Here is a 25,647-nt window from a genome sequence, read left to right as displayed (position 1 = left end):
GTCGAAATGGAAGAAATGGAACCCCAACCGCAACCCATTCAAGTGAAAGAATCCAGTGAAGAATCATCAAATGTGGTGACACCACCTCCATTCCCTAACCCGCATTTTCATAACTCTTACTCTATGATTTTTGTTAATGAGATTGATTTTGTTATACCGGAAGTTTTTGAGTCTCATGGCAGAAATAAGTTAAGAGTAGCTATGGTCAAATATCTTGAACCGTTGACTGCTCTTGATGGAGGAGTGGATGAAGAATTGCGATCAATGCTTGATTATTTGGCGCCATCAACTAGTTCATGGAAGACCGTAGCTCGTGTGCTCAAAGATTACTCCATCTATGAGGGTTACCAGGATCACATTGAAGATGAAGCATTGAAGCGAGTTACAAGATTTTATCCTCCGTGAACAAGCATAGCATGTCTAGCCAAAGACATTAAAGAAAGGCGCTTTTTGGAAGGCAAACCAATTGTTGATTTTGTTATTTTTGTGTTCAATTTCTTAAATATGTCATTTCTCATTTGGGTACTAATTACTCTTGATGTTTCCTCACTATGATCAGAACAGGTAATCTTGGCGTGCCCACGCGAGCAGGGCACGCATTAAGCGTCTAAATTCAAATTTCATGGTCAGTGGACGTTTTACATTTTTGGCGTGCCACGCGGTGTTTGACGACCCAAAAATGAATTCAAAAAATTTTTTTTTTTAAATTCACATTGAAAAAAAAAATTAAAAAAAAAACATTTTTTTTCTCTTCTTTTTTTTTTTCTTTTTCTTCAAAAATTCAGATTTTGAAAATTTAAATTCGGGAAAAAAAATTTTGAAAAAAAAAAACATTGAAAAAAAAACCCAAAAACTTTTTTTTTTCTTTCTTCCTTCTTCCCCGCTACTGTCCCTCTTCCCCTTTTCCTTTCTTCTTCGCCCACCTCCCTGGTGAACGCCGCCGCCCCTGCTCCCTCTGCTCTCTCTCCCTGCCGCAATCTCGCACAGCCGCACGTCCAAGCGCGACCATCGCACCGCCGCTCTCTCAGACGATGCGCCTCCCTCCAGTTCGCTCCCACCTCTGCAGCAGCCTCAGCTCCACCGCCGCCTCCGAGCTCCAAGCTCCACCTCACAGACCACCACAAGCTCTCCTTTGCACGTTGGTCGCCAGCTAGCTCTTCCTGCCGCGACCACGCTCGTCCCTCCACCTCACTCTCTTTCTCCTCGCGCGACCATCACCCGCTGCTACTGTCCGCCACCACCCAAGCCGAACGCCACCAGCAGCTCCCAGCTCTTCCTCTATTGCCGCACGTCCAGCTCCGCCGCCGCTGCTGCTGTCTGCCATCTCCCTGCGACGCGCCTCCACCAGCTCGCGCAACCTTCACCAGCTCTCCATCTCTCCTCTGCCTTGCCATGTCTAACGCCGCCAGCGCTCCTTCTTCCTCTCCCGCAGCGGCGCTCGTCCAGCCGACAACGAGCTCATCTCCACTTCGCCGCTCAGCCACCCTTCGCTGTTGTCCGCCCCGTCTCGCGAGCCCACAGCCGCGAGACTGCCATCCTCAGCCTCTCCACTTACCTCCACTCATGCGCCGCTGCTACCATCAAGCACCACCTGCCACCGTCGTCCGCCACCCGTATCTCCGTTATCCCCTTGCCGCGCGTCACTACCTGTCAAAATTGACAGGTGGAGGTATTGTAGCTTTTCATTCGTTTAGTATCTCTCTGAAACCTCAATTGCTGGAATTTGTCCCTGTGCGTTTACCAGTGGTACTGGCGTTGGTAATTGTTTAACATTTGTTAATCCTGTGTTATTGGTTGACCAATTGATCGAGTTGCGACTACTGGGCATTTGTGATTGAATCGTTTCTGTCCAACCTGTGATTGAGTTGTTTTGGATAAAGCAGGAGGTCATTTGGGCATTTTCTTGGGTTAATTACTGATTTTGGCAGGTTGAATTGGGTAATTGACTGTCCAATTGGAGGTAGTTGTTACGATTTTGGGTCCAATTGTGTCTAATTTGCTGTAATGTGTGTCTAATTGCGGGTAATTTGTTTGTTAAATTGGGAGGTGCCTGTTACGCTTAAATTTGCTTATTGAAGTGGTTACCTCTAATTGCCTTACTTAGGAGCATTTTATCCTTTTGGTTTCTTTTACTAAGCTCTTTGGCACACTTGTTGCATTTTGGACAGTCTTGATTCTGAATTTGACTACGTTTGGACCATAGGTGCTAATCGATTGCAATTGTTATTAGTGTTGGGGTATTCGTATAACCTGTGGGTGATTGAATGGTGCATTTTGTTCATTGGGTTGGCTTTAAAATTGTTATTGTTTTGAACTTCTGGCGTCCATTATTTGTTGGCAATTGTAGTCTATTGTTGCTTAGAGTGATATCTAGAGTCCATGGTATAGCCACGAATGGCACCAGCTCCAAATGCGAGTTGAGAGACTAGAGACTCGGATGACCCACATTGACATCAACCAGCATAACATGGCACAGAATTTGGCAGCACTTATGCACCATGCGGGTTTTGTTCCTCAGTTCCCGCCTGACCCACCCCTGTTTTGACGACTTCAGAGAAGTACCGTTGCTCTTTTGCTTACTTTTGCTGTTAAATTATCACATTGAGGGCAATGTGTCATTTAGGTGTGGGGGGAGGATCAGTTGTGGTGATAGTTTTTCCAGTTTTAGTTTCTAGAGGATTTTCCCTTTATTTTTAGTTAGTTTTTGCCTATCTTTCGTTTATTTTATTTTCTTTTTCTTTCTAGTGATCAGTTTTATATGAATACCAAGTTTTGATATTGGATTGTTGTCTCTAATTCTGCTATTGCCAAATTTTAGTAATAAAAGGATATCAAGTTGATGTGGTTGAGTTCAGGAACATCTCTTTGGTGAATATCAATACTTGCTTAACTTTTCCAATTTTTGGTTAACTTTTCTAGGCATAGGGAATGATTGTTGGCATTCTTCATGTGAATTGGTCCAATTATTAATTTTAGTTCTCCATGTTTGGAATTTGAGGCTGGCTGCTGTTATTTTTATGTTATTGTGCTATATGATTGTAAATAAGAGGTGACTGTACTCCGCTAGTAATTACTACTGAGTAACCGGGGATCTTCACCTAAAGTGTCGATTCTCGCGTCAAAAGGTAGTAATTGCTATGAGTGCGTGGTCCCGTAGCAATTGGAGCTGAGTAACCGGGCTCCTCCATCTATCAAATGTTGGAGTTCGCGTCAAAAGGCTCTAATGGCTAGAAACTAAGTCTTTTGTTATTATTGAAAAAGAAAAAAAAATAGCAAAAAAAAAAGAGAGAGAAAAATAGAAAAGCGTGATAAAAAAAGGTGAAGGTTGTGTAAGTGTGTGTCTAAAGTCAGCTTACCGATCTATGGGTTAATGTTGAGATTTGGATTAATAGTTGGACTATTTACTGATAAATGTGAGCAACCATTCTTTTTTTCTTAGATTAGTTTGCTTTAAATTGGAGGAGTTGGGGTTTAGAGGCTAACCGGGGTGATTTTTTTGGATCTTGACCTGTGATGCTTGATATTTTTTTTCTTGGGTACCTTGGCAATACGGTACTTGGAGCAATAGCCATTGTCGAATTTTTGGTGTTCAATTGCTGTTCCCATGCTTGAGGGCAAGCATGATTTAGGTGTGGGGGGAATTGATAGGGTGTTAATTGTTAGTTATTTTATTGTTAATTTTTCCCTTTATCCTTGTCAAATATTATTTTAATTATTAATATTTACTTATATTTGGTATTGGACTCAATTTCAGGAAGTGGAGTAGAAAACTACACAAAATGAGGGATTTTCTAGAGACAATTGAGACTTCAAATAGTCGGGCCCCATATGGTACTACAAGGAAGCCTTTTTCGGTTGTTGATATGTGGACTTTAGTATTAGGTAGATGACTTGTACGAGAGAGTCCTTGACTAGCAATAGGAAACTAAAGAAGGAGGAATTTCGGCAGAGCTCCAATTCTTTGGCTCTTGGACTCCTTATTCGGCGGGGACCACTGGATAGCATGAAGTCAATAGTCTTTTGGCTTTTAAAAGAGACGGACATACGGAGGCTGGTCATGCTTAGTCTTTAGGATAGTTTTAGTTTTCTTTTCTTTTCTTTTCTTTCCCATTGTGAGGCGCACGCCGACTTTCGACAGTATCATGTTGGGAATTTCCTCAACAATGAAGAACTGAATTCTTATTTTCTAGTCAAGGGGACAATTGACGATTTGGTTCGATAATTACTGTGAGATCGAATCTGTTTTAATTATTTTCTTCTTTTATTGGTATTTATATGTTCCTTGATTTTAATTGCTATGGCCTTGTGTATGATTGATTAGTGTGCAATAATTAATTATTCATATAAGCTATTTTTGCTAAATAGGGGTAATTGAATCCGTAATTGTTCGTTATCTCTACCTCAGTAGCAACTGGCGTAATTGGGTTTACGTCAGGGGAGCATATGATCTAGCTTAAACAAACCCTCGTAGCGTGTTTGTTGGTTAGGATTGGACCTTTCTAATTATTAATGCAATTTAGGAATTAAATCCTACGGTCGTACCTAGGGTTATTTTTGGGTTAGAGAAATAGCTAACGGTCGTACCTTAGTTATCGAGAAATTAAGGAAGGGTTGGTTGTTTATCGCGTGCATGACAACTATAACTAATCTATTACTAAATGTTGGAATTATTTCTGCATCAATGATCAGTGCATGAACCATTTCTGAAGTGTACCCTTGGCTAGAGCTTCTCTTAATTATTTCTTTGAATTAATTACTTCCTGCATTTAATTTGTTTAATTGGCATTTAATCTCAAAACCCCCTATACTTTGAACTCTAGAAGAAACGAATTATCCCCAATCCTTGTGGATTCGACCCTACCTATCACTATCTACAAAAATTATATTTTATTTAAGCAGGTATTTATTATTGCACAGATTTGACACCCTGTCAATTAGGGGCACAAATTTCGGGGACAGAAGACTCTCGATTCCAAGGTGTGTCCACGCCTTGTATCAAAGCCAATGGGCGTTTTTAAATAATGATGAACAGAAGACTTACACTTTCACGGCATGCCCCCGCTGTGTGTCGCCTCTCGCGGTGCTTCTGAGTACCATCCCCACAGTCGACGCCCATCCCCACGCCTCTATCACCGTCGCTGTACCGGTAAGCCGCTGCCGCCACCTATAGTCGCGCGACAGCTGCTCGCACAAATCGTCACGCCCGCCGCCGTCACTGCCTCCTCGCGCCACCACACTTCACCAACGCCGCTAGCCGCACGGTCTCCACTCGCCGTGCCCATTCCCTACGGCGTTGCTCAGTAGTACATTTACTTCTCTTTTTTTGCCACTAGTGACTCATATATGTTTTTTTTCCTGCTGAAGTTCCACTTGTTGTTGGGCTGACATAGTTATGGGTTTTATTGGGAAACATTTGATTGTTGATCGAAATTGGGGGGACCTCGTATTTGCTTTTCATTGCTTTTAACTGTTTTGGTGACACCTGTGGGTTCTGGTGGGTCTGAGGTTTGGTACTCATGGTTTGGTGATTAACCCCTTTGTTGATTATCATTGATTGTTGATTTCATTTTGGGATCTCGGCTCTGCATGTTTTCACCTTTATTTGCCACAATAACGCCAGTAGGGCATCTTTGTGTCTACACCGTCCCTTGTTGTTGACTGTTGACTGTAGGTGTTTCTCTTTGTGGTCCCTTGTGTCCATTTGGTATTTTCTTGTTAGTTCTATGCATTTATCCTTGACATTTTTGCCCCTATATGGCTCCAAAGAAAGCTACTACGTCTGTGGCATCGGGTTCCAACCCTCTTAGGAGGCAGGCCCGATCCAAACTCCCTACTAGGTCCCGTTTGGGTCTGTCTAGGAGTACCTTGTCTCCTGGGTATGGGAGGAAACTCTGAAAGACCTCACCCCTGCACAGAAGGAGCGGTTGAACTCCTTGGTGGTCCGTCCGTTCACTCCATGCAAATGCTTACATCCCTCAACTTTAGACCAGTTGAATATTGCTCAGGAAGTGGAGCAATTGTTCTCTGCCATAAGTTGGGAACGGTTTTTGGTTATTGACTACTCCGCCTACGAGGAGCTCTGCTATGAATTATACGCTACCTTCGAGTTTGAGAAGTCGGATCTCTAGCCTTAGACTCCCCAGGGGTTATCAAATATAGGCTCAGAGGTACCCCACAGGTGCATTCCATTAATGAGTTCAACCTGATCCTGGGGTTTGTAAGTGAGGACACTTTCTCTTCCGGCACTTATATCAACAGTGCTTGCGACTACACCCAACCTTTTGCAAGCAATTATATCGAAATATGGAGAGAGTGGTACACAGACAAGCAACTCTATGACCCGAGTCAGTCTAAGGTCTCATATCTCAAGGATTCGGTGCTGAAGGTCATTCACCAATTTTTGGCCTATAACTTCTCGGGTCAGAAGGATTCCTCCGGCACTCTCGCCAAAATTGAATTCTATTTCCTTTGGTGCATTCGTAATAAGGTTCAGGTCAACTTTGGCTGCTAGGTGGCCTCTCAGTTGCAATCAATCCTCAGCAAGCGTCATAAGCCCTTGATTATGGGTTTCCTTATCACTCATTTGGCCGTCTGCTTGGGAGTGCTCGACCTTGATAAGGAGCATATGCTCACATTGGCTTGTGAGCTCGAGCCTTTGGACCTGCGCAATCTGGAGCGGATGGGGGTCCTTCGCAAAGTGGGGGATGCTTATCAGTTCATACCTCCTAGAGAGGGTGTGCCCTAGCCGCGGGTTCCCCCTACTGCGCCGACATCGGAGGAGGGTCAGGTGGGTCCTTCATCCTCGCTACTCCATCTCCTTGGGACACTGAGTTCCGTACCCTGCGGGACTTGATTCATGAATTGGGCTGCCACGTTGAGCATCTGGATGACCGCCTTGCGGCCCTCCAGGTCCATTCTACCATTCAGACAGAGAATCTGACGGCCTTCTTCGCCCACATTGGCTTTCAGCCTTCTCACCCTCCACCCCCATAGTATTATCGTGCCCTCGTGGGCCTTCAGGGAAGCTTCAATCCCTTTCTTTTGATTTTTGCTTTTTTTTTACTCCATTGAAAACAATGTAGATTTCTGGTGTGAGGGGGAGTAGTTCTAGCTCTTTAGGTTGATAGTTTTATAGGTTTGATAGAAAAAATAGCGAAAAAAATTTAAAAAAAATTGAAAAAATCAGAAAAGGGAACAAAATATATATATATATATATATATATATGATGAGTTTGTTTGGCTACAGTTGAAAATCTCTAGAACTTGATGCTATGATGATGATTGCAATTACTCTACAAGCATGAGTAGTGATTTTATGTGGATAAATGTCTTATTTTCTTAAGAATGGAATTAAATGAGGAAATTTGCAAGGCTTGGCTATTAATGTCCTGTTGTGAGCTGTCGAGCCAATGAGCATTGTATTGATAACTGCTCCATTTTCTTTTTTTGAGTGATATCACACATGATTTGATTGTTTTAGAACTTGCTTTGTTGTACATGCCAAGATCACATCCCTGAGTTTGATGCATTAAAATGACAAGGGCACTTAGGTTCATCGTTTTTAACTTTCTAAAGACCAATCCTAATCAGATCTCCCCTAGTTGACCATGGTTGAGCCTAGACTTTTTCTTTGTTTAAGAACTCATTTTGTCACCCCTAAACCTCTTGTGTTCGACCCTTGTTATTTCTACCCCATGTCAAAGGAATGCCTTGATTTCAATGCAGGTTGATTTCGAATTGGGTTGAAAGGGGAATAATTGAAGTTAGCAAGTGTGTCGATATCCCCTTGTAGTTTGGCATATTTGAAACGAAAAAAAAAAAAAAGAAAACAAAATAGAAAGAAAGAAGGGGGAGAAAGAGAAAAAAAAGAGCACACCAAGAAAGGAAGAAACACAAAAGAAAAAAAAAAGAAAAAAAGAGAAAAAAAAGAAAAAAAAAAGAAAAAAGAGCTCTGAAGTGCTGATGTCAATATTTGTTCTCTTGAGATAGTTGGGTGAAATTCTTGGTTGAGCTGGCACCTGCTACATTTTTTTTGGGGGAATTTATGGGTATGTTTGAAAAGATCATTGGAATAAAGAAGGACATTGGAAGTCAAGCAGTGGGTCAATGGTATTTTTTTTGACATAATGAGCCTAAATTACCTATTTGATCCTACCTGTGCCTAAACCCCATTACAACCCGCATCAAGACTCTTTGATTTTTGCATTAGAGTTGGTTTCAGTGGTGGCAATGTGATATATTAGTAAGTATATAGTAACATCATTTCATTGTGTGGTGAGAGTGACCCTTTGTGTTTCATGTCGGTGTGGTGAGTAATCATATACCACTCTATAAGAGAGGGTTAAGTCTTGCAATTTCTGAATTTGATAACATTGTTATGAGGATAGGATACTTGTGCTCACGTGTTGGACTGCTTCATGTGTGTAACTGTGATTGAATCTCTGAGCTTTGAAATGCTTGGGGACAAGCATTGTTTTGGTGTGGGGGGATTTGATAGTGAAATAATTATACGCTTTATTCGTTGATATTTGGTCTTGATTTTGGCTACTTATGGTCCAGAGTAATGAGTTTCTGCTCATAATTGATATATGCGTCTGTTGCAGGCAATTGGTGTCAAAAGTGGCAAAAAGAAGAGAATTTCCAGAAGACCAATCCTTCTAGGGCGTGCCTACGCCAAAGACCACAGGGTTGCGTGAAAAAAACGGACCGCGTGGACCATCCCCGGATGCTGCCGCAATCCTTGGGAGACATGCTGGAAGATACGTGGGATTAGGAAACCTTTTAGGAGAGAACTTTTGACAACAATTGAAGGGAGAAAATAAGGAAGCAATCCTTTATAGAAACAAACTCTGATTTGGCAAGGAGGAGGGCGGCGTAAAGACTTTAAAAGGAAGACTACAATAGACTAGGAATCATCTTCTATCTTTTGACATTTTATCCTGTTCACTTTGATTTTTGTTTTTTCCTTCGGTACGTGAGGAGGACTAGTTGCCGTACCTTTTACTTCTTCAATAACGACATTACTTTGAAGCAATAAATTGCATAATCGGCATGAGATCAGGCTAAGTGCTTTTATCTAGTTGAGGAGTAATCAAAACCCGGTGTACGAACAATTGTGAGATCATTTTTATTATTTTTCTCTAGTTTAAATTCCGCGTTCGTGGGTATTTAATTATTCTTTGTTTTAACAACCTATTATTGTTTGGATTTATTGCATCAATATGGCCAGTTGTTCAATTGTCTGAATAGTATACTGCCAATTAGGACAAGGGTGCGTATCACTTGATTGACTTAAATTAGTGGCGAACGGGACAATTTCATTGCCTCGCAAGCAGTCTAATCGGTACCGTAGGAATAATGAATCTAGTTTAAATGAACATGCATGTGTGTTTGTTAACTAGAATTAGGTCTCTCTGATTCCTAGCTGTGAATAGATTAAATCCTTCGAGTGTTTCTAGGGTTATTTAATTTACAAGAGGGTAGTTTAAGAGCCTCTCTGGACTACCATATAATTAAGGAGAGATTGATGGTTTGACGGTTGTCGAATTGCTTTAACCAATTTATTTGCGAACGTGTGAATTAATTCAGGTATCTATGATCAATTGCGTGAACTGGTGTCGCGATTATCTCCTTGACTAGGTTGTGTCAATTAAGTGTTTATTACATTATTTAGTTATTGCATTTCTTGCAATTGTTTAGTTAGTGACCTTACATCTTTAATTTGTTTCTTTTATCTCTCTTCCAAAAACCCCCTAATTATTTGTGTGTGATAAGTCTACCGGTTCCCTGAGGAGAAGATCCTACTCACCACTATACTCATTCAGTTTTGGTAGTAGGTCTAATATAAATTTTATTTTTGTTAGTTTAACAGCCACCAACAAGCACGCTAATTTGTTCAATAACCAATGTTACAAAAATTGAACAAAAAATCAATAGCTCGTGATTTTTCGTTTGCTAGGTTATTCTAATCGTATAAAATGGTATAGTAATTAAAATTAAGCATTAGAATACAATATTTAAATTCTAATACGTGTAGAAAGTGAATATTTTGTATGCAATCGAACCATGAAACGAATATTTGGTTCACTTGTAATTCATGTGATTTAACATTAAAAAAAGTTCAATATTAAGTAAATAACATATGTAAGAAAGGAAAAAGATAAAATCCTATCATATATTTTTGTTCAATGTTTCATTGTGAAAATATTGAAGGTAGTTTTAAAAATTTTAATACTTTTGGGGGACAATCTTAGGTTTAGAAGGAATACTATCAAAATTCACAAGGAGCAAGAGCGAGACAAAAAATTTTAAATTTTTTACAGATTATTTTACAGTTTCTATTGAGGGAGTGGTCAGAATGCGTGTGGCTCTGCCACCGTCTAAAGATGTCGAGAAGTTGAAGACCGAAAGTCTTAAGAACTTGCAGCGTAAGAAACGGCAATTTGGTTGGTTTTTGGGGTACTTCTTTTCATGAATGATAGAGAGCCAAATTCCTTTTGGCAACATAAAAGTCTTCATGCGGATATAGGATTTATATCTTTTAATAGCTAGGAAATTTCAATGAAACAACATTATCAAATTTAATAAACCAAATTGTACGACCACTAGATGCATGTGGTTTTTTAAAGACTGCATTTCGTTCATCCTGACTTGTTGGATCACAATTTCCAGATAATGACGGAATAAAAAGTTCATCAAATTAACAACGTACGTAGGACTAGGAGGAGGCCAAAACACAAACATTAAAGTGCTTCTACCTAGGACTGATGATGCTTTTTTGATTCTTTATATTTTGAATCATGTGGTGAACAAGTGAGGAGTATTGACCAAGAAGAGCCAGTGTCTGATTAATCGAAATTAAAACTATTAGAAAGCTGGTCAGCCGCAGTTTACTGAAAATTTCATTGCAATTGATTTAACTTAATAAGTTACAATTTTATTACTCAGAATTCCTGCTGATTGAAGAACTTAACGATTTGGATGAGCTGAAAGTCTACCTACGGATATGAGCAATGAAAGAATCCATCTCCAAGCGACTAACACCACCTTCCATAACAGAACCTTTGACAGCTTTGCTCAATTCACTGGCTCTTTGCCTCATCTCTTCTCCTTCAGCTGAATCCATCAATCTTCTCACAGCATTTTCAACAGTTATGGATGTCACAAGTTCATTCTGCTTTGACCAATCCCTTATTATTAGACCAACCTTGAGCACCTTTTCCAGTAGTATCGCGTTTCTGGGCTGGTCAGAATGCATAGGCCATGCTGCCACGGGTACTCCCATGCTAATGCTTTCTATGCACGAGTTCCATCCGCAATGGCTCATGAATCCACCTGTTGATGAATGTCCAAGAATCTCCAGTTGGGGTGCCCAATCCCTCACAACTATTCCTCTTCCTTCAGTTCTCTCTGCGAATCCTTCAGGCAACTGAGCTCTCCTATCTTCTCCCTGGAAGACATCTCCTTTGTCTGCATCCCTCAGTACCCATATAAATTTTTGCCCGCTTTTGTCTAGCCCAATTGCGATCTCCTCGGCTTCTTCATCTGATATTGAAGTTGTTGAACCAAAGGAAATGAAAATGACCGAGTTTGGCGCTTGTTTGTCCAGCCAATCCAGGCAATAGTGTCTCTTCATCGAGTTTTTCTGTTCATTCATCTCTACTGGATTGAATGGACCAATAGCCCATTGCTTGTCCGAGTCAGTTATTCCGGATTTTGCAAGGAGGTCAAGGTATGGACCCTCTATAGCTCTACAAGTATTGAACAGGGAGCCAGAGGTAATTGGCTTGTTATCATGTTGCAATTTTACAAAGTCCATCAGCTCTTGGGGGAAGCAGCTTTCAAGTGTTGGAAGATCTTCGAGTGGTTTGAGTAGTTCAGGCTCGGATATTCCAGGTTTTCCTTCTTGCTCCCAAACAAATGCGTATACAGTGAAGGCTGAGATGCTTTGAAAGCAGTAGGCCTCTGCGTTCAGGATTAAACCCACATCCTGGATGACATATGGCATCAGATCGTCATATATAACTACCAATCTTCTTGTTGTGCCAGAAAGTTGTTGCAGAAGTGCGTAAACTGGCTCGCGGAGTTTGATCGATGCGTTGAACGCTGGGATGAGTTGTGTGGGAGATTTTGTAGGGGCATTTGGGTTGGGAGGAGGAGTTTCATAAGAAGGGATGGAAAATTCGTGGAAATGGAAGTTGGAAGTGGCAAGAGGATCCCAACCGTGGACGCGAACCTTTGCCTGGCGGTTGTGAGAGGCCGTGCCAACATAGTGAACGGGTATATCATAGGAGGAGATGAGGCGGGAGAGATGGAGGAGCTGGTTGAGATGGCCTTGTGCTGGAAGGGGAACCATGACCACAGTTACTTCATGAGTTTCTTGAATACTACCATTTTGGCTTTGGTTTTGGTTTTGGTTTTGGTTTTGGCAGTGGACTGTAGAATGTTCAATTATGGCCATTGGAAAGGTTTGGGAATTGGAAATGTTAGAAAGCTCTCTATTTTCTCAGCTTGTTAGAATTGCTTTGATTATATAAGGTGTATGATGAAAGCCATAGGGTCCTTTTATTTTTAATTTTTTTAAAGGGTAAAATACAAAAAAGCCCTATGTGATTAAGTTAATCTATGATAAAGCCCCTTATGATTTCAAATCATACATTTCAACCTCTCATGATTTGAACTGATTTGAAATAACAATGGAAATCGTCAAAACTAACGGAGGGGAACGAAATGACACAATTATCCTAATATATATAAGCAATAAACAGTTGGTGGGATAAAATCCAAACCCAACGAAATAACAGTTGGTGAGATAAAACCCAATTGTTAATTCATATGATTTTCGTAGGTTTTTTAAATTAGTTCAAACCAAGAGATACCGGAGTGTATGTTTTAAAATTAGAGGGGGTTTTCTGTATGTTCGCTTAATCTCAAGGGACTTTTCTATATTTTGCCCTTTTTTTAAATTAAGTCGGGGGTTTCAAACTTGAGATATCACTAAAAGTCCTTGTTAGTTTAATGTAGATTCTGTTGACTATAGTGTTTTCTATTTGAATAACCTAGCAGACTTAGATCGTAATGCAAGTCAATAAAATTTCTGTTTTTTAACCCAAAGAAAAGTGGACTCATTCTGACTATTCTTCTTCAATCAATTTAAAAAAGGGTTAAATGCTAAAAACCCCCCACAAACTATATATTCAGTTGCAGTTTACCTCCTAAACTATACTAATAAGCATTTCGCCCCCTTGAATGATATGTTTGGACAATTATTTCTTGTTGAATTCCACTCCTGCAATAGATATTTTAATCCCTCTTTCAACGTTGATCTTAAGACAAAGCACCTAATAAGCCCAGAAGGCTGTGGAAGTAGTTTTTTTTAGAAAGTTCCGTTAGAATGATATCTTCAAGATTGGAAATTGCTTGGTCAGTGGAAGCCCGCAATAGACGACTTAGCCATACAAGGACAATAAAACATGAAAAAATATTACTTTTCTTGTTTATTTCGAATCCAATAAAGATTGAATGATGTAACGTTTCTTTGATGAATTGAAAACCGCCAAATTACATTTTTGCTGGATAAATTAGGTTTGATTGTTTTTGGTTGGACAAAGACAAAATGTCCAGCTAGCGGACTATCGTGCCAAGCTCTGTTTTCATCTCCAAAGAGCATGTTCATCACTTTAAGTGCCTGTTTGTTTTCTAAAAATCCCATTTCTCAAAATTTTGATATTTATCAGCTTTAACTTCTAAAGATAGAGGCAGAGCCAGGATCTTTGTTTAGGTGTACAATAATATTAGTTTAAACTTACAATGTATTGATTTGTAGATTTTTAAAACACTATCTATTCATTATACAAGCACCCTAATTTGTTCAATAACCAACGTTATAGCTCATGATTTGTCGTTTGCCAGGTTATTCTAATGGTATAAAATGGTATAGCAATTAAAATTAAGCATTAGAATACAATATTAAATAACTATTACGTTCACTTGTAATTCACGTAATTGAACATTAAAAAATTTTCAATATTAAGTAAATAACTTATGTAAGAAAGGAAAAAGATAACATCCTATTATATATTTTAGTTCAATGTTTCATTGTGTAAATATTGAGGGTAGTTGTAAAAAATTTTACTAATACTTTTGGAGGACAATCTTAGGGTTAGAAGGATTACAATCAAAATTCTGTATTTACAATCCCCGGCAACGGCGCCAAAGATTGACAGGGTGTCGAGCCTATGCAATAATAAATACTTGCTCAAATAAAATACAAATTCTGTATATAGCGGTAAGCAGGGTCGAATCTACAGGGACTGGGCATAATTTAATTTCTTCTCAAGTTCCAGATATGGGGGGTTTTTGAAAATGAGAGTAACTAAATTACTTGGAATAAATTAAAATAAAATAAAATAACTACAACTCAAATAACTAATTATCACAATAAAAATAATAATGGACGAACTCTAGCCAAGAGACAACTTCGGAGATGGTTCACTTAATTCGATCACAGATGCAAGGATTATTCCAGTTACTATCTGATAAATTAGTTATAGTTGTCATACACGCGATAAACAACCAACTCTTTCTCAATTTGTCGATAGCCAAGGTACGACCGTTGACTATTTCTCTAATCAGGAAACAACCCTAGGTACGACCAAAGAAGTTCAATTCCCTAATTGCACGAATAATTAGAAGAGCCCAATTCTAACCAATCAACACGCTACGAGGGTCTCTTTAAGTTAGCCTGTCTATCTCCCTGATACAAACCCAATCATGCCAGTTGCCACCAGTTTAGAATAATTAAACAATTACGGATTTAACTACCCTAATTGGCTTCAGGTTATTGAATTAATCTAGAATCCGGGCCCTGGATAATCGAATAATAAAACAACCATATGAACATAAAGTAGAATGGAAATAAATAAAAACCAATTCGATCTCACAAATTTAGTAGAACCAAGTCCTCCGTTGTTCCTCGACTAGACGAAGGGATTTAATTCATCTTCATCGAGGAAATCCCATGCAAAAGTGCAGAAGTAATTATTGAAAACAAGCTATGTCTTCGTCGTCCCCCGAAGAAACGGAAAAAGGGCAAATAAATAAACGAAAGAATTGGACGAAACCAAAAGAACGAAGTTCCCTATTCTAAAACAATTGCCTAACTTTTCTCCGTGGTCCCGCCGGATAAGGAACAAGCACTGCCAAAGCTCCCTACGCTTCTTTCCTTCCAAAGCTAAAAATGACTCAATGCTTTCCCGTGGTCCCCCACGAATTGGGAGTCCAGGTACAAAGAGGAAACTTTGCCAGATTCCTTGTATTTCCTTTTTCTCTTGGTAGCAGGACTCCTAGTCAGCCAAAAGGGAGATGGGAATCCGTTTCTTCTCAGCAACGTGGGCTAGGCTTGTGAAGTGTTTAGAAGTCTTCCATTTTATTCCAGAGAGTCCCTCTTTTTTGTACTTTTCTGCTCCACTCCCTGAAATTGGATCCAAATACCAAATATAAGTAAATATTACTAATTAAAACAATATTTGGCAAGGACAAAGGGGAAATTGATAATAAAATTACTAACAATTAACACCCTATCAATTCCCCTCACACCTGAATCATGCTTGCCCTCAAGCATGAGAATAGCAATTGAACACCAAAATTTGACAATGGCTATTGCTCCAACTACCGTATTGCCAAGATACCAAGAAAAACATATATCAAGCATCACAGGTTAAGATCCAAGAAAAATCACCCTGATTAGCTTCCTAACCACTAACTCCTCCAATTTAAAGCAAACTAATCTAAGAAAAAGGAATGGTTGCTCACATTTATTAGCAAATGGTCCAACTATTAACCAAAATCTCGACATTAAGATCACAAACCGGCAAGCTGACTTATTCACATATTAACACAATCTTTATTTTATTTTATTTTTATTTTTGTTTTTTTTTGTTTTTTTTGAGTAACAAAAGACTTAGTCTATAGCCCTTAGAGTCTTTTGACGCGAACTTCAACATTTGCTAGATGGAGGAGCCCGGTTACTCAGCTCCAATTACTACGGGACCACGCACTCATAGCAACTACTACCTTTTGACGCGAAAATCAACACTTTAGGTGAAGATCCCGGGTTATTCAGTAGTAACCACTAGCGGAGTACAGTCAACTCTTATTTGCAACCATATAGCACGATATCTAAAAGCAACACAAGAATAACAGCAGCCAGCCTCAAATTTCCAGACATGGAGAACTAAAATTAATAACTGGACCAATTCACATGAAAAATGCCAACAATCATTCCCTTTGCTTAGAAAAATTAACCAAAAATTGGAAAAGTTAAGCAATTATTGATATTCACCAAAGAGATGTTCGTGAACTCAACCACATTAACTTAATACCCTTTTATTAATAAAACTTGGCAATAGCAGAATTAGAGGCAACAATCCAGCATCAAAACTTGGTAGTTATAGAAGAGCTGACCACCAGAAAAAAGAAAAGAAAATAAACGAAAAATGGACAAAAACAAACTAAAAAAAAATAAAGAAAAACAAAAAACTCTAGAAACTAAAAACAAAATTACTAGCACCACAATGATTCCCCCCACACCTAATTCACGCATTGCCCTCAATGTGATAATGTAAAAGTAGAAGGAAGGAGAGGGGCAACGGTACTTCCCTGAAGTCATCAAAACAGGGGCAGTTCAGGTGGAAATTGTGGATCAAGACCTGCATAGTGACGTCAATGTGGGTCATCCGAGTCTCTAGTCTCTCAACTCGCATCTGGAGCTGGTGCCATTCGTGGCTTCACCATGAACTCTAAATATCACTCTAAGCAACAAGAGACTACAATTGCCAACAAATAATGGAAGCCGAAAATTCAAAGCAATAACAATTTTTAAAGCCATCCCAATGAGCAAAATGCACAATTCAATCTCCCACAGATTAAACCAGACCCCAACACTTATAGCAAATGCAATCAATAAGTACTTATGGACCCCATGTAGTCAAATTCAGAATTAATGCAGTCCAAAAGTGCAACAACTGCTCCAAAGATGTAGGACTTGAATTTAAGAGGTAGAGTACCCCAAGTAGGTCAATTAGGCACCATCGATCAGCAATAAGCAAAGGAAGGGACACAGTAGCCTTCCAATTCAACAAACAGACGCAGAAAGTACCCCACCATACCAGAGCACAGCTCCCAACAATGCATCAAAACAGCAGGTCGAACAAACTAGGAGCTGTGCTAGTGTCTTAATAAATCAACAACTCTCAGCAAATAGACACAATTCTACCCAAAATCGCAACAACTACCACCAATTGGACAGTTGATTGCACACTCAATCCAATCAAAAGTTCTAGCAACAGCATATCAGAATTGGAGCAACAACTTAATCACAAGAACTTGAATTTTCAAACAAGCAAGCATCTCCAAATGTAAGCAACAATTATAGTCAAAAGACCCCACCAGTACCACTGGTGGGCACACAAGGAAGAATTAAATCAAATATGATCGATCGATGGCAAGAGCGCCCAAATTCAATCAACAACAAGTAATCCAGACAAACAAAAGCAAAAGAGAATCACAAGAAAAGGGGCCAGATATCGATCAAACAAAAGCCATTGCCCACCGTGAATAGAAAAACACTAAAAAGCAAAAGGTACTGGTAAACCACAGAGGGAAGAAGGGACCGGACACCGTTGGTGGCAGCGGGACTGAGCGCTTAGGGCAGCACGGCAGCGTTTAGGGCAGGCCGTGGGAGGAAGGAAAAGTCGTGCGATGAAGCAAGAGGTTGCTGCAGAGGTGGGAGCGAGCTGGGAGGTCGCGGCGCGCAGCTGGTCAGCGGCGTGCAGCTGTGCGAGGCGCGGGAGCTAGCGGTGACGTGTGCTGGTCAGCTAAGGAGGAGATGGGCGGCGCTCGACTGTCGCGTGGCTGCGACTTCTGCCTAGAGCTACTGGCGGCGCGCGAGCTTTGTGGATGGACGCGAGGGGATCTGGGGTGGTCGAGCGCAGGTGGAGTGAGGTGGAGCGGCGTGTGGCTTGGGTCTCGGTCGAAGAAGAAAAGAAAAGAAGAGGGAGAAGGAAGCGGGGAAGAAGAGGAAGAAAAGGGAAAGAAAAAAGAAAAAAAGAAAAGAAAAAAGAGAATAAAATATTTTTGGGGGGGTTTTTTTTTCAATGTTTTTTTCAAAAATTTTTTTTCCGAATTTAAATTTTCAAAATCTGAATTTTTGAAGAAAAAGAAAAAAAAAGAAGAAGAAAAAAAATGTTTTTTTTTTTGAATTTTTTTTTTCAATGTGAATTTTTAAATTTTTTTTTGAATTCATTTTTGGGTCGTCAAACACCGCGTGGGCACGCCAAGATTGTAAAACGTCCACTGACCATGAGACTTGAATTTAGACGCTTAACGCGTGCCCTCCTCGCGTGGGCACGCCAAGATTACCTATTCTGGTCATAGTGAGGAAACATCAAGAGTGATTAGTACCCAAGTGAGAAACGACATATTTAAGAAATTGAACACAAAAATAACAAAATCAACAATTGGGTTGCCTCCCAAAAAGCGCCTTTCTTTAATGTCTTTGGCTAGACATTGTTATGTCTTGTTCATGGAGGATAAAATCTTGTGGCTCGCTTCAATGCTTCATCTTCAATGTGATCCTGGTAACCCTCATAGATGGAGTAATCTTTGAGCACACGAGCTACGGTCTTCCATGGACTAGTTGATGGCGCCAAATAATCAAGCATTGATCGCAATTCTTCATCCACTCCTCCATCAAGAGCATTCAACGGTTCAAGATATTTGACCATAGCTACTCTTAACTCATTCCTGCCATGAGACTCAAAAACTTCCGGTATAACAAAATCAACCTCATTAACAGAAATCATAGAGTAAGAGTTAAGAAAATGCGGGTTAGGGAATGGAGGTGGTGTCACCACATTTGATGATTCTTCACTGGATTCTTTCACTTGAATGGGTTGCGGTTGGGGTTCCATTTCTTCCTTTTCGGCTTCTTTTTCAACTGCATCTGTAGATCTCTCATTTTGACACTCTTGCATCTCCTCATCACTAGTCAAGCAAATTGCACTCTCATTTTCTTCAAAATCAACAATGGTTTTCGAGGGCAATTCTTCAAATTGAGAAGCCAATCGATTTATTCTGGATGTCAATAGACATATTTGATCTTCCAGATTACTCATTGCATCCTTCATCATCTCATTTCTCATTTGTGTCTCCTGTTGGAATCGGTATGTATTAGTAGCTATTGATTCAACTATTTCTTCAAGAGACATACCTGACATAGATGATGATTCTTGAGACTCATACTGCTGAAAATTCATTGGCCCTGTTGTATAATTATAACTGGAGTTATCCCACCATCCTTGATCATACCCGTTTGGATTAGGGTTATACCACGTTTGAGACCAGGGTGAAAAATCTCCATAATTATTGAGTGGGACACTCAGATTATCTTGATATTCGGGGCACATACCAGTTGAATGATCCCTGGCATAACAAATTTTACAGGTTGTAGCAGCCATTCTTTCTCCAATAGAGTTTAGTGCCTCTGAATATGCAAACTTAGCAAAAAAACTAGCCTCATTGCCTTCCCTGGAAACAAAATCCAGTCTATCACCAAAATACGGAGTGTTAGAAGCCATAAACTATATTAAAAAAATAAGAGAAAAATAAATAAAAAAAATAAAAACAAGATGAACTCAAAAAGAAGAAAATTAATCAGGCACCAGTCCCCGGCAACGGCGCCAAAAATTGACAGGGTGTCGAGCCTGTGCAATAATAAATACCTGCTCAAACAAAATATAAAATACAAATTCTGTATATAGCGGTAAGTAGGGTCGAATCCACAGGGATTGGGGATAATTTAATTTCTTTAGAGGCGCCGAGTATGATGTGGGTTTTTGGAGCAATATAAAATAACTAATTAACTAACTAATGAACAACTAATAGGAAATAAATAGAAATTATCAATAACCAAATATGACTTTAGCAAAGGTACAAACTTTTCAGACCGGTTCTGCAAGCGATCATCGACGCAAAGATAATTCAATTACTTTTTAATAGATCGGTTATAGTTGCCATACACGCGATGAACAACCAGCCTTTCCTTAATTTCTCGATAGTTAAGGTACGACCGTTAACTATTTCTCTAATCAAGAAATAACCCTAGGTACGACCATAGGATTTAATTACTCGATTGCAGTAATAATTAGAAAAGCCCAATCCTAACCAACAAACACGCTACGAGGATTTGTTTAAGTTAGATCTTACGTTTTCCTAACATGAAACCAATCACGCTAGTCGCCACTGGTATTAATCAATTGAACAATTACGGATTCAATTAATTAATTTGGCATTAGATCATTAGGTTAATTCGAATATCGGGCCCTTGACATTCAAATAACATAACAAGTATAAGCAATTAAATCAGGAAACGCACAAATACCAATAAATAAAAGAAATAAATAAAATAATTAGATCTCACAGATGTTCGAAACCGAGTCCTCAAATTGACTTTCGACTAGGAAAACTTAGCCACGCCTCATGAGAAAATCTCCAAGTAATTTAACTGAGGTCCAGGCCATCAAAGGAACCAAGAAAGAATAAAACTAAACTATCCTCAAAAAACTCTCTGTAGCCTTTCTTACGATTGTCCTTATATAGCCAAAAGGAAATGACTCAAGCTATCTATCCAGTGGTCCCCACGAATAAGGAACAAAAACAACTCTTTGCACGTTTGTTTCCTTTCAATTCAAATGACTAATGCCTTTCTTCTCTCCGTGGTTCCCGCACAAATTGAGAAAGGAGTGTACATAAAGTGAAGTTCTCTGAAGTCCTTCTTTCTTTAGTTTCCTCTTGATAGTCAAACACTTCAACACTCCAAGATACTCCTAATCCGCAAAAAAGAAATGCAGTCCGCGTATATCACCATGTGGGCCAGGTCTGTGGCTTATTTGAAGTCTCAATTATCTTCAGAAAGTCCCTCCTTTTTTGTAGTTTTCTGCTTCACTCCCTAAAATTGGGTCCAATACCAAATATAAGTAAATATTAATAATTAAAACAATATTTGGCAAGGATAAAAGGGAAAATTAACAATAAAATTACTAACAATTAACACCCTATCAAGTTGTAAGTGGATAGTTTTTAATTTTAATTACCAACATTTTTGAGATGTAATTTATTAAAACTTTTCATTTTTTTATTATGATTGAAATGCAATAATTCTAATTAAAAGACATGAGGGTAATTTAGGCATAACAAAAACTAAAATCAAAATATGCTTATACTTACACTTTCTACTGCTAAGACTCATCATACGTTTTATATAGTAATAATTAAATATCCACTTTACATAAAATCACAGGAAATTACGTGGATATTTTAAAATGTTAGACAGTCATGCAATAATGTGCAAACACTGCAAAGTCAGGGGAGGTCACTAGTGATTTATTCTTTTTTTTTTTTTGGCTTGCATTTTGCGGTTGACTTTGCAATGCACTTGATGCAAGTTACTTCAATAGAAAGGAGCTGAGCTTTCTTGTTTGCGTCTATTTTTCTTTTGGTAAAATTCTTTAAAGAAAGTGATTTGTTAAATATTTTAAAAGGAAATTTTGTTCTTTAAAGGCTTTGAGAACTGCTGCACAAATTGATTATCAAATTTAGAATAGCATAACAGTAAACTTTAAAACATATTGACCTTTGACAGATGCAAAGGCACTGGCTTCCCAAGAACTTTTAGTCGAATTTAGAAGATTTTGAGTTTTTTTTCTTTTATTAAGATCCTGAGTTAGTCAATTTATTGCTAATTGGTTTTCAAGATGAATATCAAAATTCTTTATGGTGGTATTCGAGTTAGATTTCAGCTTTTATTCATGAAGATGTTTATCGTTACATTCTTTACTGGGCTTTTTTCCCATATGAAATTCACCTAAATCAAAAGATGACATGCAAAAGTTCCTCACAAACTTGCTCAAACTTTTTCAGTCTGCACGAAATTGACATGAATAAGCAAGGGCAGTGCTTAGGATTCTAGCCCTCTATAACAAAGGCAATAACGAATTTGGTAATACACATAGTCGAATATCAGATATGATGTGTCCATGAGCACAAGGGCCAACAAGGGCCAACAGACAAGAGATAAAGAAGATCACCACCACGAGGAGCCTGTCGTCGGTAATCACGACTTTCTGCACTAGTAATGCTTGACCAGCTGCTGCGATTGTGAAGACCGCAGAGTTGAAGAAGGCAATGACGACCGTCACATAGTAGAAGGGCAGGGAAACATAAAAATCCTCAGTTTCGAATCGCATAAAGATGATCACAAGCAGAGGCCCCATGGTGAACAGAGCGGAGAACAGCCCTGCAGCTAAGTAGAACATCAACAAGCCGAATTCCCAGGGCCGGTTCTTGAGAAAAATGGCCTCTCCAGTCGTTTGATCGAAACCTCCAGGTACAGTAAAAATTGCAGCAAAGTTTATGGTACCAATGAGGACAGACACAATCAACACAGCGTTGGCCAATTCTTTCACAGTTTTCTCAGCACTTTCACGTAGGCTTGCATGTTTCGTCTCGAATAATTGTTTTGCTGTCTTCCCATCAAAATTTTGTAGTTCCCAGAGATATGGATAACAGTCATATTGAACCCGCTGTTGAGCCAAAGATCAATCATAAGTTGCAAATATCCGGAAAAGAAAATAAAACAATATACAACAGGCAATGCAATACTGGTATTAATTTAATTTGGTACCTTAAACCAGAGGAATTCCCACATCATTTGCTGAAAAACTCCAGGGGGAGTGCTGGGAGGGGATTCCAGGCGTGCTGCGAGATGTATAATGCTATTTCCTTCGTGATCAATATCACTTAGCATCATGTCCATGTTAGTACTACTAGTCATCAAGTAGTCGTACAAGAACCATTTTTTCTCCTCCACTGCAATTTGCAGTATATTCCTTCCTTTTCCATCGAAGGTATATGCAGCTTCAGGGTAGACACGGAGGATTTCCTGAACTACCTCAATGATGCCCAGTCTCGTTGCTTGTATTAGTGGATCTGGCATACTATTTTTCTTTTCTGATGATATCCCGAACTGGCTGCCTTCATGATCTTTGTCCTCTGTATGCACATAGTGGCTCCAATCTTCTCTTCTGATTAACCTTTCTGCAAGCATTAGTGCAACTGCATGGCTTTGCTTTGCATCATCAATTTCTTTAAGCCAAGGACAACCTATAGGCAAATACATCAAATTGGGTAAGCCATTAATGAGTACTTCAAGATCCATTACATGTCCTAGGCTTTTTTGTTATTTTTAGCATCTATTATTTTGGCACCAATCTATTCGGTTCTTAAAAAGAAACAGTTTGAGGAGGTTCAATTGGCCGAAATGAATTTCTAGACTTGCAATTGCTTGTTTACACATTTTTTCTACAGCTTGCCGACGAATAAAAGATATGTGAAGTAAAAGGAAATTGAAGAGAGCATGCAGGCCCAGCTTAATACCACTGGAAAACTAAATTCTTACATGCTAAATTCTTACATTAGGCGTGATAAAGAAACTAATTTACTCAAAGGAAATAAGACCTTCTTGTAACTACGAAGGTAGGCTAGACTATGCTTCAACTCTCAAAAGAAGAATTTGGGAAAACAAAATTTTATCAACATATTCTATCATCACTAGCATGAGTGCATATGTAGTAGATGCAAGAAGATGCTTTACCGAATATATAATTGACAGAAGAAGATCTGTCCAATTTATGAATGGAAGCTGAATTGCTTGGTTCTTCTGCACTGCTGACAGGTTGCGATTCCTTGTTCAAGACCGGAATACCTGCCAGCAACACAACGAAATGATAGTATCACTCTTTCAAAATTTTGAGGGCATTTAAAGCCTGCTTCCTCGAAAAAACCAGGTGGCAGATAAAATGGTAGGATCTGCATTGACTTCAAAATCATATCACATTCAGCCCAATGATTATTGTCAATTTGCCCAATCAGCTATGCGGGTAGAGTACTTAAGTACTTGAAAAGAATTATGTTGCAACTTGCATGCGGGTAATAATACAGCACCTACACCAATAGATTATAGCCCGAGTAAATATGCAGAGGAATGAGGGCATTCCTACCAAGATCGTTGAGCGTGTAGGCAGAAACCACTCTTGAAGCGACTCTGTTTTGCAGCCAGAAGATGTTAAAGCAGTTTTTCCTTTTTCATTACGTTTGTGCAGCAAAGATCAGAGATACTTGACTTCCAAAATGCCAGATTGCCAATACCTGTTTGATACAATAGAGCGAAACATGGAGGCAAGCAGTAACTTGAAAAGGACTAACATTAATCGTCAAACAACATCCCATCCCACATCATATTCCACCAGCATAGACCTAGATAAAAGATAAGATAGCATAGCATAATCTGATAAACTGAACAAGCATTGAGTTCAAATTCAGCAACAAACTTTATTTTTGCAGAGACAATCAAAATTTTACTTGATAGAGAAGCTTACTGTAATATCCTCCAATTACAGCAGCATGAAGGATTGTGCATCCATCATTCCTCCTCATCATGCAATCACCGATGTACTTTTCCAGAAGTGAGAAAACTTCCTTTTTCCCACATGCAGCAGCCACAAAAAGAGGGGTTTCACCCAGTTTGTTTCTCTCAGACACTAAATCCTTTTCTGTCCTTAACATGATCTCTGCAACATCCTTGTGGCCAAATCTTGCAGCTTCATGCAATGCAGTGTGGCCATTGACATTCTTTGCCTTCAGATTTTCAATTGTCACAAGACCATCCTGGAGAAGTAATCTGAAGGCATCCACATTTCCGTAAACGGCCAGAAAATGGAGAACAGTATCACCACGTTTATCAAGTGGTTTCACACCTTCTTCCCTCCAGAAACTGCGAAAGGTTTCTACTGACTGTTTTTTTCCCTCTAAGACTGCTCTATAAGCAGCAGATCGGTTGCTCCTATCCTCGTTGATTCTTGAGCTTGCCATTTTTGGACAGGCACAGAAAAAAATTCTTATGAGAGTGCTGTATCAAGTAAATCATCCACATATAGCATCAGAATTTCGTGTATGCGAAATGCCAAATTGGTAATGTACCACTCAACAAAAGAAAAGCTTGGAGGAAATGACAAGCAAGGAATTGCTTTAGTGCCAAAGGTGGACATTAACAAACACTAAAAAGATTACCACGATTTGGAAGAATGTTATAAAATGGTTTAAAAGCTTGAACATTGGCCCCTCCAAAATGTGATAATGGAAGCTCTTAGTCTCAGACCGCACCAACTGCCAAGCCTGCTTTCACTGTATTGACCTTCAAAGTTCAAACACAAGGAAAGAGCAATGCCCACCCACCCCCCTTCCGACTCCTCCGACTAAAGTTTGGAGAATTCATTTTTTTTTTATTTCGGGATGATGTTCGTACTCCTTACAAATGGAATCCAACCACTTGAGAAAATCACATGCTCTTGAAATATATTTTATAATCTAAAATCAAATCATTTCATACATTAAAAAGTCATAAAATAATTAGCAAAAAAAGAATACCATCCAAGTTTTACAACAAAATTTTCGATTGAAATATTCAAATTTCCATGACACGTGCAAAAGAGATATCTTACCAAAAGTTGTGTCGTACCTCCATTTATTGAT

The 25,647-nt window shown here is 39.2% G+C and overlaps 2 protein-coding genes across 2 annotated transcripts; both read right to left on the bottom strand.

Moving 5' to 3' along the window:
* Positions 1–10,886: 10,886 nt before the first annotated feature.
* On the bottom strand, positions 10,887–12,483 carry LOC113775499 (zeatin O-glucosyltransferase-like). Its single transcript, XM_027320406.1, has one exon. The coding sequence runs from the start codon at positions 12,458–12,460 to the stop codon at positions 10,994–10,996; it is 1,467 nt and encodes a 488-aa protein (XP_027176207.1). The 5' UTR covers positions 12,461–12,483; the 3' UTR covers positions 10,887–10,993.
* Positions 12,484–22,031: 9,548 nt separating this feature from the next.
* On the bottom strand, positions 22,032–25,192 carry LOC113773735 (ankyrin repeat domain-containing protein 50-like). Its single transcript, XM_027318355.1, has 4 exons — positions 24,471–25,192; positions 23,711–23,821; positions 22,742–23,220; positions 22,032–22,640 (listed from the first exon to the last, which is right to left on the bottom strand). The coding sequence occupies exons 1-4, from the start codon at positions 24,985–24,987 to the stop codon at positions 22,032–22,034; spliced, it is 1,716 nt and encodes a 571-aa protein (XP_027174156.1). The 5' UTR covers positions 24,988–25,192.
* Between the last annotated feature and the right edge of the window lie 455 nt (positions 25,193–25,647).

This window comes from Coffea eugenioides, chromosome 6 (assembly GCF_003713205.1).
Source record: "Coffea eugenioides isolate CCC68of chromosome 6, Ceug_1.0, whole genome shotgun sequence".
Classification (NCBI taxonomy): Eukaryota; Viridiplantae; Streptophyta; class Magnoliopsida; order Gentianales; family Rubiaceae; genus Coffea; species Coffea eugenioides.
The sequence above is the reverse complement of the archived record's forward strand: the minus strand, read 5'-3'. Positions and strand labels throughout refer to the sequence as shown.

Excerpts from the sequence above, each read along its gene's own strand:
- LOC113775499 (XM_027320406.1), bottom strand. The coding sequence starts at position 12,460 with ATGGCCATAATTGAACATTCTACAGTCCACTGCCAAAACCAAAACCAA.
- LOC113773735 (XM_027318355.1), bottom strand. The coding sequence starts at position 24,987 with ATGGCAAGCTCAAGAATCAACGAGGATAGGAGCAACCGATCTGCTGCT. Across the intron at positions 23,822-24,470 it reads GCTTCTCTATCAAGTAAAAT|GTATTCCGGTCTTGAACAAG; the intron begins TTTGATTGTCTC and ends TGTTGCTGGCAG. Across the intron at positions 22,641-22,741 it reads GGGAATTCCTCTGGTTTAAG|CGGGTTCAATATGACTGTTA; the intron begins GTACCAAATTAA and ends TTGGCTCAACAG.